Source organism: Rhipicephalus sanguineus, chromosome 1 (genome assembly GCF_013339695.2).
Source record: "Rhipicephalus sanguineus isolate Rsan-2018 chromosome 1, BIME_Rsan_1.4, whole genome shotgun sequence".
In the NCBI taxonomy this organism is placed as follows: Eukaryota; Metazoa; Arthropoda; class Arachnida; order Ixodida; family Ixodidae; genus Rhipicephalus; species Rhipicephalus sanguineus.
In genome coordinates, this window is record NC_051176.1 from 173,378,896 (window position 1) to 173,395,205 (window position 16,310).

The window sequence follows — 16,310 nt, forward strand, 5'->3', positions numbered from 1 at the left end:
TTCAGCGAAATTAAAGGGGGTTTGTGGACATGTACCGACGTTCTTATCTGAACACACCCGTTACAGGGTGAGAACTTGGCATATCAGATTGGTCTTTACTTTATTTCAGAACTGGAACAACTGTACAGCTCAGCCTGCTTACAATGAATGTGAATGTCACAGAGCATCTGTTAAATATGGGGTATGAAAACATTTCAACTCCACGAAGAATGTTTTGCAACTTTCCTAAAAATGTTCTGTAGGCTTCCCTCATAATGCATTCCTTCATCTTGCGTGCACCTAAATTGGCCATCACACACATACAAAAAAAAAAAAAGAGCAGCGCACAAAATTGAATTCAAGACAAAAAAATAACTACCCAGAGAAAACGTTCCTGGGAGAAGCCCTGAGGTGCAATGAACTCAAAAGGAATTGCATGATGTTTGCCTAGTGGGAAAATCTCATACTACGGTGGCTCTGCTCAGTGCAGCGCTACTATTCTGGTTACTTTTGGATACCCCTCATATTGTATGCTAACACTGGCGTCGGTTTTAGGTGTAGGGCAATTAAAAATGCTACATGGAGCAGCCTTTCTCACAGTTCTTTATTCTGGTTAGACCTACCCTATGTAAGCTTTTTTTTTTTCTGATTTCTCCAGCTTCTTTCAACCCCTTCTCCCCCTCCCCCCTCATCCCCCTCCCACACCCCCACCCACTCCAATACGTTTCCTAAATTTTGCAAGAACCTCTTTCTGCCTTATGGGTTGAAGAAATAAGCATTTTCCCTAACCTCAAACCGCTATCAAGGACCACTGGAGCGAAACACTCTGGGCTTCCCCATCAATCAAATAGGCATCCTCTAATCAGCTCAGTTTCGTTTGTGTCAGCTTCCCCTCACCCTTGCTTTTGTTAGTCTTCATTATGCCACACCCATAGCCATGCTCTCAAAAGGGCTGCAGAAGGTATAGCACCATATTTTCCTTCTCAACAGAACCACAACATGACAGCAGTTTTTTTTTTCCTCATTGTTGGGCTCTGTGCAGAGGACCACAAAATATGGAGTAGCCATTAGGTTCAAGAAGTAAACTTGAGTACAGCTGCCATTCCTCAATGAACTGCTTATGCCAGACGTACGTGTCCCAATGGGTTTCTTATCTATAGTTGTTCTATAAAATTACATCTGCACCTCATTTAAATTGTAAATGACAAGGGAGAGGAAGACCAGAAAAGGTGACCGCAGATTTTCCCTGGTTGAGACAGCAAAGCGGTGTCGTCTATGTGAAGCCGAGGACAAAGGAGTGTGTTGTTTCTGTTAGGAGCCTTACAGGTTCAAACACACAGCATCTGCTAAGCCCCCAGCACGGTGTTAGAATAGGTTAGGTGTACCGACGTTCCGCCTCGGCCGCGCAGCCTCCTCGCCGAACATGGGGACGCGCTTCGCGTTTTTTCCGACAGGCTGCGCTGGGTGTATCGAGGCTTCAGGTCAGCCGCTTCAACGGGGGCCGCGTCGCTTACAAAGCTGCATTTGCGACAACTCTTCAACTGCTGGCCATTCCTTTTTTATCAGCGTAACCGCACATATCAATCTGATTTGAAAGTAAATGCACAACATCAAGAAATTCAGTGGCGGTAGCCAACAGATGGAAATACATAGGGAATATAGCTTTTGCGAACAGCGATAATGAGTTTACAGGTGAACACGAATTTCAAAAATATTTTAGCTCGTGCACAAATAAGGCCACCGTGGCAAATTGGTTGAGGCCGCCGCGACAAACTGGGTTAATAATAACATCTGGCGTTTTACGTCCCAAAACAACGATATGATTATGAGAGACGCCGTAGTGGAGGGCCCCGGAAATTTCGACCATCTGGTGTTCTTTAACGTGCACTGACATCGCACAGGCCTCTACCATTTCGCCTCTACCGAAATGCGGCCGCCGCGGGCGGAACACCGTGCCCACTACCTTCGGGTCAGCAGCCGAACACCTTAGCCATTGGTCCACCGTGGCGGACCTGAACTGGGTTAGTCAAAAAGAAAAAGGTATTCCCTGAAAAAGAAAGCGGGGGTGAGGGGGGGTTGACGTCTCTCTATATGATGCTTGTAAGAACAAAGCAACACATTTGACAATGGTAGGTTAGAAATTCCTTTCATGGGTTGTCGTTGTGTATGCACCACCCACGGTGTTAGTTAATTGTTCAGCCGCCTTTGCAATGTTTACACGTGCTGGCTGGCGCGTGGTAGTGAAGGTTAACGTCCGTTTACCGACCAATCTATCATGACTCACCATGTGCCATTCTGATTCTGCGTCTCGTTATTCGTCACAGACATGCTGTTTGTTGCAGTAGCAGAAGAACTTTGTGCCCTGCTCTGGGTGCACAAACGTGAAATGGTCGTGCCCGTTTCCTTTTCAGCGTCCTAACCATTTGCTTTCCAGTTTCTTCTTTCGGGAATGACAGGAATTGAGAGTGACATCATATTCCGTGACGTCACTGTCTGACCCGTTAAAACTAACACGCCAAACCAGACGAGGCCCCATTCGTGCACATACGTTCGCCAGTCAAAACGCCTGCTGCCTAAATGCTAGCCTATTTGAAATAGCTTATCCTTGTTTATCGTGTCCTTATTTACACAGCTTATATTGTCCAGATGGGCAAGAAGTGCTCTTTGCCGCGATGCATCTCGGGCTACAAATCGTGCACGGAGAAAATTTGCTTTTTCGCTGCTCCGAAGGATAGTGACCGCTTGAAAATGTGGCCACTGCTATTCCACGGAAAAATCGCGAGTTGCAAACAAGAAATTTTGTTTCTGAAAAACATTTTGATGTGCGATTTGTCACTAAATCATGGGAAGCGCTATTTAAAAGGAAACGTTCTTGTGAGGAAACATTCTTTCGTATCATTTAGCCGCACCATACAATACTCGAGCTAAAGCAGCTTTTTCAGGCAAAAATATGTAAAATTCGTAGATCGTGTCAATACTGTGATAAAATTCTTGGCGCACCATAACGTATATATCTTGCAGTCTATTTATTTTGAATATGTCAAAGAGCGGCTTCGTAGTCATCGGCCACAAGCTGTCGCCCACTTAATTGCATTCTCTTTCAATCCTGTATTTTCCGACGTGGGAGCGGCGTGTCACCTGCTAGTGCACGCCCCGAAAGACCTAAATAGAGTTATTTTATTCCATTACATCAAAGCATTCGTCTTCTCGCAAATGTTTACGGAATTTGCAAATAAGCGGTTCGTAGTAAAAGATTCTGAAGGCTCACTTGATCTCATATGCGAAATGTCCCTTAACATGACACCTGCTCTTTATATGATGCTGACTGCAAATACATTAATTAATCTTTCGAGGGCAAATGAAGGGTGAATTCAACACGCGTCACGCAACTGCAGATTTACATTTGTAGACAAATGTGGGCACGATCGCCTAGGCCACGGTGTTGCCGAGGCCGAAGGTGGTGTTTATGAGCTTCACGCCGCATGCCGAATAGTCATGCATAAACACTACTAAGTCTTTATATCTAACTTATGTATATGATATTACAATACCACAAAATCCTTACAGGGCCTTGCGATATTGCTAAACACGCTAAAACACCGAACGTTAGAAGCGTCAGGTTTGTGCTGGGTATAGCCAGGTGGCCACCGTCCCGCGCGCGCCTCCTTGCGGCAAGAAAGGGAAAGAGGTCCCCGATTTCTCCTCATTCCAATGCGCCGTCGCTCCACCTAAACTATTCTAACACCGTGGCCCCCAGCATCCCCTTTTCTCTGGACATGGCTGTGAAGCCGAGGACAAAGGAGTGTGTTGTTTCTGTTAGGGGCCTTACAGGTCCAAACACACAGCATCTGCTAAGTCCCCAGCATCCCCCTTTCTCTGGACATGGCTAAGTCATGTACAGCTACGTGTGTGAGTGTGAGGGGGGGGGGGAATGTCAAACCCCTATGTGCTTGGATATACAGTAGACTCTGGAACCTGACTGGACCAGGAAAACATGTTCCATTTAACACATGTTCCATTTACTGAGAGAGGAAAAGGGGTGTGGAATTCAAATATGAAACCAATCACATTAGAGGCAGTGCTTCCATTTAAGCAGCAGTTCCATTTAGGAGCTTTCCGTTTACTGAGAGTTTACTGTATTTCAATGTTTAAGAACCCCCGTAACTTGTTTAACTTTGTCAAAGAGATCCATTGTCCTTCCCTTCAAATTCCTCCCCTCAATTTCTTTATACTGTGACCTTATGTACCCTTTTGTGTCTGCCCTAGTCTGTTTTTGAAACTTTAAAGTCATTGATCTTGTGTAAATTGTGCTGCACTGGGAAACTAGACATTGATTCTAACCACTTGGGATTCTCTGGTGTTCACCAAAATCTAAGTGCATGGGTGCTTTTACGTTCCACCCCCATTGTGATACGGCTGCTGTGGCTGGGCATCAAACCTGCGTTTTCAAGCTTTGCAGTGCAACAACTTAGCTGCCAAGCTACCTCAGCAGGTAAACAAAGATTGTCACAAGAAGGTAGAGTTGTCTTTTTAATCTTGTGTCGCGTAATAAAAATCTTTGCAACTGGTAGATGATGACCTCATTCTACCAATATTCAATTGTAGTACACTATGGAAAAGTATGCTACCATTAATTATGAAAGGAGGCCAGTCACCAACCCCTCCTCAACATGTAACAGACTACGAAAAGTGTATGCAGCCTAAGGTTTGCAATTAAAGGAACCTCTTTGTAGCATCAAACAGACAAGCAGATGAGAACTGTTATAGGCTTACCACTTCTGCTACAGAAGGGTTTTTGGCATCCTGAATACATTGGAAGCCATGGCGTGCTGCCTCCAAGTCCACACCAGGGTTAAGCTCACTGCAGTTGAAGTGCCCATCATCCTCTTTCAAGTACGATGCATTAAGGCAGGCGCAGGAAGTGAAAACAGTCTCCAAATAGCTGCAAAAATACACAGCAGTTATCTACATCTATAAACACTATGTACATAGTGTTTAGCATTAAAAGGGTCCTGCAGTTATCAACATCAGTATACAATACATGCATTCATCTTTGCTCTAGCTCTACTTTCAGTATGTCAAGCAGCAGCAAAATTGATTACGTAAATAAACATACACAAACAAAAGTTATCAGATGCAGAAACATCCAAATGCAAGTAAAATTAGAGTTACCCTTCTAATTCAAATTTTCATGGCTCTTGATTTAAACTTCCCTGTCTCAATGACACAACACTGCAAAGCTCAATAGTAGCTGGCATTGGTTCTACATGGTGAAAGCTGTGCATCCATGTTGCCTAGCTTGCTATTCTTGTTGACAGCATTTCCATATGCCTTTACTCAAGGTCTTTTCATGACCGCATATGCCTCAAAACAACATATGCCACTACTGCGTAAGTTTAACAGACTTCACATCCCCAAAATTTTATGCTACACACATTTGACAGTAGTTTGAAAGCTATGTCACCAGAAGGTGAGTCAACACAGACAAATAAGCAAATACTGAAGCAGTAGCAATACCAGAGGCTGCACGAACTAAGTAAGGTCCATGTCAATCTGCCCCTCAGCTCCGTTAGCAGACTGAGTCATGGCTGTGTGGAGTAGCAGCGTTGTCGAATATGTGCAGGTATAACTAACGTAAGTATGGCACCCTCAAGTACAAGCGAACGCTTGCTCACATGTATAGTGCTTCATCACATTAACAGTACTGTCCATTTGGAACGTCGGCTCATTATTGCTAAAATTTTTACGGACATGACAGTGAGATGCAATTGCAATTTATTACCAGGTATGCATACTACTTGAATCGTTATACTATACTCAGTGATGACATTTCTTGACAGCACTGTAGAAGCTACAGAACCTAAGCGCATGCCTGCTACCACACCAAAAATTAGCACTTAAGTTTACTGATAATTTTCTCATTTGCCTTGTTGAAATTAATGCTGCTTTATTTATTATAAGACTCAAACAGTTGCGGGAAGTCGTAGGAAAAATACAGTTATTGTTCACTTTGCAAGTATGCCTTCCTTTTCTTTCCATTTCTTGGACAGCACCACCTTTCCAGCACGCCCGTTTTCCAAAGTAAACATGGCGTCCATGACGTAGTGGATCAGTGTGCGGCCGCAAACGCGCTGTTTAGTTCTCCAAGAAAAAATATACTCATAATACGACACCAAAATGTATACTGAACAATCGTAATGTTTCTCCAATTCACATTTTTCGTGTATATTATTTTATAAACGCGTTAAGGTGCGAGCGAGTGAAATCGAAATAAGCCGCAAGCCGACGTACTACTTGTGGAGCAACACGAATGTGCGGAAGCCCCGCCTCCGTAGCCTTCGCTCCATTGTCAAGATAAGTTGTCGCCGAGTATAGACTAATTTCAATTTGCCATTAGCACAGCAATGTCAAAAGTAGAATTTGCAGAAAGAGAATGGCACCACCATCAGTCATGCCAAGGCAGATCATGTCCTGCAATAAAACTTATTTTGCATTACCTTTCTGACTCTGGTTATAGGCATCGACAGCTGGTATGGTGGCGCTGCGGCGCTAGGACAGTCAGCGCCGCGAGTAGCGGCCGCGCGCGTGATCCCGTCGCGGCATGCTGCGAACGCCGCTCTGTGGGAGCAGAGCAATGGCATTGCGGAACGAGCAGCGCGCGTGATTGTGTCGATTCCGCGGAACTGAATACGTAGAAAGTTATTTAAAATAAAAGCAGTCTTCTTCACGGCGGTCATCTTTACGCCGCTAACCATGTTTGCGGCGTCAGGGAGCAAACTGTGTCAGCAAAGGGGCCCTTCGAAGTCAGTTGCAAGTGTGTGAAGAGCGTCGACTAGGACGTCCGCCTTCAGGTCATCAAAGTTTTATCAAGGTCTTCCAATATTTACATTAAATTAAAGGCATTGTGATGAAGATGCGCCTCCATCCGGCAACATCGCCAACGCTCGGCACGTGCTTTTTCTTCCCTCATCCATTACACGAAGAGCGACCTTTGACTTTTCCATCCATTCTCGCTATTCAGCAGGGCTTTTCGCTATTAATCAGTCTACGTGTGTCAGTTGGTGTTTGGGCTAAGCAAGAGAAAAAACGTTCGTTCCTCTCACTTTTTTTTTTACGCTGGCTCGTTCCCTTCGGACTTTTCAATGATTTCTGCACATTTTCCCAGCTGTCTATAGACCCAATTGCACATTGTGGGAGCAAGGCGAAGATGCAAGGGTGGACGCTGAAGATGGTGTATGTAAGCTCGTCGCCGCCTTGTATATGTTTGTCAACAAGTGCGAGCACACATCCTGCACAGACCTGTCATGCGCGTGGTTCTGGCCATCGCCGCGTCCCCTTCTAGATACGAGGATGTTTAACGCTTCGTCGCAGGGTCACGCTGTCACCTTTCCCATAGCACGCAGGAAAACGTGTCGGAACACACAGGCAGAATGCAGGGCTTTCGAGCTTCTCTCATCATTGCGCAAGAAGTGGGCACTGCATATGCGGTTTCGGTGCTTCACGAGCTGCCTAAGACCTCCATCGGGGCTAAAAGAAGGCAGCCTTTATGACCACAACGAGCAAATATGCGCAGTAATAGCAAGGAAAGCATTAAAAAATTAAGAGCGTCTGTTTATCTCGCACGTCGCACTGCCCTTATCCGACGCTGCCATCGCTCGTTCTCGTGAGCCTTCCATATAAATCCATATAATTTTATTTCTGGCAGCTTAACGACAGTGTTTCTGTAGCTGTTGCGACAGCGACACACGCCACAATACATAGTTACACACCTGTTTGACCGCGATTCAGCTTCGTCCTTTCGAGTTGCTATAGTTCCGCCCGTGTGACGCTTACTGCAGACCTTAATTGGACCCAGCACATCGTTAACATTACCGCAGCAGCACTACGCAAGTTATTTTTTCTTAAAAGATGCCTAAAACTAGCTCCTACCCCGATTAAGATTCTCGCCTATAAGACATTTATAAGACCGATTTTAGAGTACGCCAATGTGGTTTGGTTCCCGCATACGAAGACTAACTTAAGAAAACTGGAAGCAGTGCAAAGAAAAGCCATAAGATTTATCCACAACAGGTACAGGCGCACAGACTCGCCAACTAACCTTCTAAACGCATCCAGTCTAAAAACACTGTCAGAAAGAGCGAAAGAAGCCCGGCTAAAGTTTTTGTTTCAGATTCTTAACAACAACTTCAGGATAAGCGCGTCCAAATACATTTCGTTTTCCGAATATCGACTTACGCGTCAAAGGCATGCAAATGAACTAACAGAATATTCATATAGTAATGAAAGTTTTAAACATTCATTTTTTCCACTTGCCATTAGGGAATGGAATCAACTACACCCATCTATCACAAACACCAAGTCGTTCTCGGAATTCGCCAATAAAATTGAAGGTACACACAACTAGTATTGTCCCAATCAGATGTCATACTGCCTACTCCTATTCCGCATCAGTACTTGTCGGTTGCCTCCCCTTGGCGCAGCTAGGAAAACATACAGGCTAATTCCCTCTTCTCTTTGTCTGAAAATACTTTTCATGGGATGTGATATTACTGCTTCATTGTACAAATGGTGTTCAACCTTAACACAGTGTCACTTGATTGATTTGATAAATGTATGCAAGTTGATCGTATGTATTTATGTAACCACTGTTTGTTGTTGTAATATATTATTGTAACCTTTTTTTTTCTACGTTCGTTTGCATAGTTTATTATCCTGTAAACATTTCGTATATTGTACTGACTATCTGTATTGCCCTCCTGCTATGCTCTCAGCTGAGAGCAGCAGTATTGAAAATAAATAAATAAATAAATAAATAGTCAACCTGTGTACGCACCCGCTCTCAGCCGCGAATGACTAGAAACGCGCCGCGCCGCGGGCGGCGCCACTTGTTCAGTCAAAACTGCAGCACACTAGGCCCATATTTAAATGGGTTATAAAAATAATTTCATTGTATCTGTAGTACTGCACCAATACTGCCACAAAACACAATCAGCAGATTACATTCTTGGTCACTTACCAAAGCAACAGTACTCCATCATATTAAAAGCATGAAATCACATTGCGACTGTACTAATAGAGGCATCCAAGAAGCTTTCTGCTTTCTCAGAAATGCTGGACCCTTTTGAAATGTGGAAACCCACACCCATTCTTTTGACCTTTAAATTAACCCTTTCAGGGTTAATTTTTTTTTTTGCCAAATGCAACTCCCCAGGGTAATTTTTTTTTAATGCAGATTCAAAGTCTTCAGAGAGACCTATTTCGAAAAAAAACTTATGTTCAGTTTCACAAAGTGAAAACACAAGCGATCACAAAGTGAAAAAAAAAATTTTTTTCAATGGGTACAGATGGACTGTTTATTCTCGAATAATGAAAATAAAAATGAGAAATAAGCTTATACTAATAACGAAAAGCATGTTCATTGGAATAAATTTGTGTCACCACCTTAGAAAAAAAGACACACTACGCTCAAACCTCATTATAAAAAAGTCACATCTGCCATGAAAATAACTTCGTTATATCCGAAAATTCGTTATAAACGTTTATTTCTAACACTGTATCTATTACAAGACAATTGTTAATTTACTTCGTTATAACCGATAATTCGTTATATCCATGTTCGTTATATCGAGGTTTGAGTGTAGTTACTATCACCTCTATACCAATAAGCATCATCGTGGTGCACACACTTCTGGGAGGATTCTCCTCAATTAAATTTATATTTCAAACTAGTTAGTGCTTCCTCATTTTAACAGTTGAAATTCAATCAACCAGATTCACATTTGGCATTTGGCCAGTATTCTGGATCGAAGCATCAGTCGCTTCGTTCACTCACAGCAGAGAAATCGGCATGCACAACCATAATGTCATTGCTGTGTATGTAATAATAATAATATCTGGGGTTTAACGTCCCAAAACCATGATATGATTATGAGAGACGCCATGGTGGAGGGCTCTGGAAATTTCAACCACCAGGGGTTCTTTAAAGGGACACTAAAGGCAAATATTAAGTCGACGTTGATTGTTGAAATAGCTGTCCAGAAACCTCGTAGTGCTGCTTTTGTGCCAAGGAAGTGCTTATTTTGAAATAAAATCACATTTTTAATGGTCCGCATCGCGTTAGCGCGCTTCAAATCTCCCGCCTGAAAATACGACTTTCATACGTCACTGCTGCCGTGCCCAACGTTGCCCACTTTTACTGCGCGGCCGCTGACACTAGTAGCAGCCGAGCGGAAGTAGCGGGACCCACAGTAGCAACAACGGCGCTGCGGCAAAGACTTGCTCGGATGGGCACATTCAAAGCCTTCACCAAGTTGAGGTTGGTCTCGTAATCCTCAGTACGAAAGGACAGCGAGCACACACGCAGAGGTTTTGATTGTTTAGCACACTGGCGCAATGGCATGACACTAAGCCACTTCGAGCGTAAGGGTTCATTCCGCGGCACCCAGTGAAAAGACACACTGGTTTCCTTGCTGCAGCACTGGCGTTGTGCACCATTCGGGCATCCGGCAATATCACACGCATGCGGCATTTTGTCGAACTTTCTGTCAGGGCGACTTTCACGAGCGCGCAAAACGCGCACGGCAGTACGCGATCCCGAAACTACCACTGAGACGGGCGAGGCGCAGTTCGGCGAAAACGGAACCTTTGAACCACGCGCGCCGTTCCCCATGGCAACGCCACGGAGGTTTTGTTTTCCATGAATCAAGCGGAAACGAACAAACAGCATTTTATTACGTCTTTTGATGCTTGGAATGTTCTTTTTTTACTACTGCTAGTTTGATTACTAGTGATTTATTGTAGGCCGACTTCCATACGTCATCGGGATCACTTCGAAAATGTCCCACTCGTGGCGCTCATCATGTGATACATTTAGCTTAATTTCTCGGTAAGTAGGGCGCTGCTGTTGATAATATTGCAGTTTTAGAAGTTGTCATACATTGGGCTTTCACTCTGACATAAATTGTTATTTGTCCTTAATGTCCCTTTAACATGCACCTAAATCTAAGTACACAGGCCTCGAACATTTTCGCCTCCATCGAAAATGCACCCGCGGCGGCCGGGATTCGATCCCGCGACCTTCGGGTCAGCAGTCGAGCGCCATAACCACTAGACCACCGTGGTGGTGCCATTGCTGTGTATGTGACTGCATGTAAGAAAACTCTATGTTTGTGCACCCATCAGAAAAACCTAATAAATGAAAAACTTCCGGTAACCCTTCATTTTATCACCACCAAGAGGCAATCGATTTTAGCGATTCTCAGGAAAAAACATGCAGGCATGGTAGCAACATTCTTATATATGCCAGTGCCCGCTGGTGAACAGCTGAAATTGCACCTTTGGGGGCAATAAAGAAGCTAGTATAAAGAAGTCACTGCTTGAGAGATTAGAAACAAGACCGAAAACAGTTTTGCAAGCACAACAAATGGAAGCCTCCCGCACCACGTGCACAAGCGGATGCACCACGTGCACACGTGGATGTCTGCACAATAGTTGACATGCCAGTCTAAACAAACCTTGGAATGGAAACCGCAGCTCAAAGCCACAAGAAAAGATCCCTACATCCTTGCAGGATGTAGAGAACATACAGGCAGGGTGACTGCACTCGTAGGCAACGGAGAGTTGAAATATTGGTGCGTTTTTCAGATATAGATGGCACCGTAAATGTGTGGCATCAAGCAATTGCACCTTGTTTGCAGCACCACATATTTATGTCGTTGACCCTCAAACAGTTAACAACCCTATTCTGAAGGAGCCCTGCAAGGTGTGCATAGTGCTCAATATAATATATTTCGGCACACAATAACAAGGATATCCTAAACACATCTAGACCAGTACAAAAATCCCTGAGAACACAAAACAGGAAAATGCCTCAGTGAACACTCTGTGAACATACAGCCGACTCTCGTTAAACGGAACCTTAAGGGGCCAGGAAAATATGTTCCATTTAACAGTAGTTCCGTCTACTGAGCGATCAACAGGAGTGCACAGTTCAACTACAAAACCGATTATATTAGAGGCAGTTTTTCCATTTAAGCAGCAATTACGTTAAAAGATTTCGGTTTATTGAGAGTCCACTGTATATCAAATTAAAAATTTTCTGCAATCAATACCATGAAAATCAGAGGCAAGCAAGCACAACATGCAAATAAAATGTTACTGCTGCCACCTTATGCAAAAATTTTGACTGATACAGATACCGTCTGATCACTTTTAATGATGAAGAGAAAGATCTGTGCCAGCATTATATGCAGAATAAAAACCAGCCTTTCAAAAAAGTATTTTATTAAATTAAGAGGCACTTACGCAAGTAATTCTTGGGGTACCTGTTCTGTTGCTGCAAGAAAGGGCAGCTGTTCAAGAATGTCATTGTCCAAGCTCAAGATCTGAGTCTCCTTTTGGTGGAAACGCTGATCCACAGGACGAGGAGCATCTGCCTGTGCAAAAAGCTTTATTTGTAATCTTTTATGTTTACAAAGGTAAACTTCAACTTCATTCTTAAGAGGTCAATAAAGTTCTGCAAAAATAATTTAGTTCTGCTCATTTCTGTTTTACTGGCTACGTCAAACAATTTATTTTATGGTTTAATGACATGAATGTTCTGATGCCACATGACAAAAAGTTCGCCATGAGACCCCTACAAGAATGTTTTAAGCAGAATTAATGCTTTAATGTAACTCTCAGATTGTAGTGTAGCTTAGTATTGCAGGAACTCATGATATTTCAACTGTTTTATGGTCATACCCTTGGTGCTAGTACCTAAAGCAACCTGGCAAGTAAATAGAATAGTCGTAACATTCTCACAAGGTCACTTCAACTGAGACTTTAGACTGAAAGTCCTTAGACTAAAATACTTGTGCACTGCTGTGATGTTCCTTGCAAGGCCTGCACAGCCCAGTTGAGGGCAGGAGAGAAACACTGAGGCTATAAATTTCAACTACAGTAGAACCCCGCTGTTACGTTCCTCACTGCTGCGTTTTCCCGGCTGTTACGTCGTTTTCCGCCGGTCCCGGCATAGCTCCCATAGGATACAATGTATTGGGAACCCCGCTGTTACGTCGTAACTGTCGGACCGTTCCCGTATGATACGTCGCGAAGTGCGCCCGGAGCCGACCGAGTGACTACCAAAGAGAGCGGCCATGGTGCATTTTCACGCAGCTTGGCCTCGTTTGACCGTAATATTAGCCGCATGAGAGGCGCAAGCAACAGAATCTTTCAATTGATGCAAACAAAAGCATGGCCTTCGAGATTCAAATTGCAAAGATGGCGTCTATGACGTAACTGCTCGCGAAAGCAAGGCCTTCGAGATTGGCATTTACTATTGACAAAAGCATAGCCTCTGAGATTTGCATTGCACAAACATGGCGTGTATGACGTAATTGCTTGCGAAAGCAAGGCCTTCGAGATTGGCATTCACTTCTGCCATCGCGTTGGCGTAGACTCATCATCATCGTTATTTGTCGGAGAACGGGAGGAGTTCGAGCTGGTTGGAGCTCGCATGGTCGTGCGTGCGGTTCGCGGTCGGACTCGCCGCGCCGGTCGTGATTTGCGTGTGCTTAGTTCTTTCATGCGTACAGCTGTTGGTGTTAAAAAAAATCACATACGTTGATTACATTTCTGTGGATAAGGCCGTCCTAAGCTCCGCGTTTCTATCCATCGACTAGATCGCGGCTGAGCGCGCCAATTTTCGTGCTGCTCGTAAGAATTGAAATAAAATTCTGTACCACTAAATATTTTGCCGTTTTTCCTGTTTTTCGGCTCTTACGTTTCCCGTCTCTTACGTTTATTTCCTACGGTCCCTTCAAAAACGTATCAGCGGGGTTCTACTGTACTTGTGTTGCTGTTCGTCATATGGGTTCCTATATGGCAAATAGGTTCCCCTGTACAATTATGAGGTGTTCGCGAATACCCATTCTTCAAACGTTTTCCAATGCTTGGTGTGGTAAATTCGTTTTTAAATCATTTGGTCAGTGTCCAGATCCCTTCAACTAGTATGTTTCATCCCGGCCAGACGGGTTTCCGTCATACTCTCAACTTTATGTGGTAAATGGAGTCAGCAGCTTTACTACAACCGATGAAGCAAAACAGAAAGCAGAAAGGCTTTTGGGATTCTTTAGAAATTTTCATCAGCCACAATGTACTTGCAATACTGTCTCTCATGCCACGCCCCTTTCTGAAACTTACTTGCCTTGTTGCCATCTCTCTCTCTCCCCCTACATGGAAGGCTCTAGCCTATTCTGTAATAGTTTTGGGAGTTGTTTGCTAATATCAAATATTAAGGTGATTGTTATGTAGTTTGAGCATCCTTTCGTGCCACTTTTTTATTCAGTGGAATAAAAAGAGATCTCTTCCAGCCTACTGGCCATCCTGCGGACTTCCAAACTTGTTGACACACTGATCACCTTGATGGATTCCGGTCCAGGCGCCCTGACGAGTTGTATAGGGATGTTGTCTGCCCAAATTATCCAGAAGGTTAAATCAAAAGAAAAGGCAGAAAAAGATGCCAAAATATACTGCTGCTTTACTTGGCAGCTCCTACATCTAGTGCACACCCTGTTGTTATGGTTTCAGAGCAGAAAACAATCACTACTCAAGTAGAACACAAACCCAATTTTATAACAAGAATACACCACGCTTAAGATTCTGACAATCAGAGAAAAAGATTAAACCTGCAGTCTGCCTTCACAGAATAGGAGAGTTATTTACATATTAGAATTTGTTTTGTCATTGTCACTCTGACAGTCATTTGGGCTATATGCCATCTGGTAGACCAGTGCATTTCGTTTTCTGCATCGGTTGAACTACTCCGCAACCATCGCAAAAGGGATGGTGGCCGAAGCCTGAACTAACCACTTCAGCAGTCTTGCAATGCACAAACGATCCACCACACAGACACACAAAAAAAATGTTGCAGATCTGCTGCTGCTAGCATAGCTCGTAAAATAACTCCCAATTTGAATGAGTGTTCCATCTTGATGCATTGTTAATCTATGCAAAATTTTCCGCTGCCATCTTGTGATGACAACGGCACCAGCTCTGATGATAGGCTGTTGCCAATGCAGCGAATTCAGTTTGTTTTGCAGCCAACTGTAATGCACGGGCAATTTTCGAAACTATTTTCTCAGAAAAAAATGCATATCAGAAGTGGGTAAATATAGTACTCATTCACCATGGGTTGCTATTCTCACTAGAAAATCTGCTGAAGGCAGCCCAGAAATCAAGAGACTGTATGTCATTCATGCATTCAATGCCTCTTAGAACTAACAAAACAGACACTACAGCAATTGGAGCATCGTTACAGTTCCCACTCAGACCTGACATGAGCATGTTGACAAGTCTGATACCAATCATACAGAAAGGGCAAATTTAATTACCAAAATAGGAAAATTATCGGCCCATAGAAACGTATGGTTGCCTATTCTACAGTAGATCGTACACACAGAGCCTATGTCAAGACAGCAAAGTAGCCCCTGTGTCAATGTTGACTCACAAAGCACTAACTTACTGTTGTCATCAGAAACTGTAAACTAACAGTTATGTGGTCACGTTACTTGCTTGCTTAATTACTTATTTATTTAATTAACACCTTATTTCTTACCACAACATTTTTCTTGCAATTACATGTCAGCTAGGGCTGCCAACAAAAGGCACAGCATTTTAGGGATGTTGATGTACTATGTTACCAAAATGGTGACTAGGAAACACAGCAACATAAGGCAGGTCAAAAATCACCTTGAATTCATGGCAAAGAAGGAAATTGCGATCCCATCCTGCAATTACCCTGTAGACCACCAGTGGTGAATCAGGGTCTGCTGTAGACACACCATTGCTCTGAGCTGCAACATCAAATAAGCCAGATTAGGTAAAACTTTAAAATAAAGCAACGCACAAAACACACAAGTCAAAACTTGCATTCAACCAATTACTAAAAATCTTCAAATTTTAACTATGACAATGAAATTTCTATTGTCAGCAAGCAAAGAGCACTTTATCACTAAGTTTGCTGTCAAATTTTTCAGCTCTTTGGATGGTCACAGAAAACCTTGCTACACTGCATCATACAAATGGGCACATACATATTTACAGACAGTCCAAGCGAGAAATCTTTCTCCTTCACCATATTCGTTACAATAAAATACACTTTTGTTCCGAAGGATTATCAAATGCTTGCATCCATATTATCCCATTCACATAGCATCAATTTTCAAAACAACTGACACTAAATAATATTATGCACTGCTACTGAATACACTCATCCTACGTTAAAAACAGCCCAACAATTCTTGAGACACCACCAGCCGGTTATCTTAAGCAGTAGAGAACAAACTTTCCTT

General features: G+C 43.3%; 1 protein-coding gene across 4 annotated transcripts in view; it reads right to left on the bottom strand.

The window, feature by feature from the left end:
- The window catches only part of LOC119402474 (probable E3 ubiquitin-protein ligase HERC4), a 203,116-nt gene that overhangs the window by 131,212 nt on the left and 55,594 nt on the right, over positions 1–16,310 (bottom strand). For all 4 annotated transcript variants that reach the window (XM_037669632.2, XM_037669639.2, XM_037669628.2 and 1 more), the window contains 3 exons: positions 15,709–15,812; positions 12,283–12,413; positions 4,753–4,921 (listed from right to left, as the gene is read on the bottom strand). In XM_037669632.2, coding sequence (XP_037525560.1) covers positions 4,753–4,921; positions 12,283–12,413; positions 15,709–15,812 — 404 coding nt within the window. The remainder of the gene's footprint in view (positions 1–4,752; positions 4,922–12,282; positions 12,414–15,708; positions 15,813–16,310) is intronic.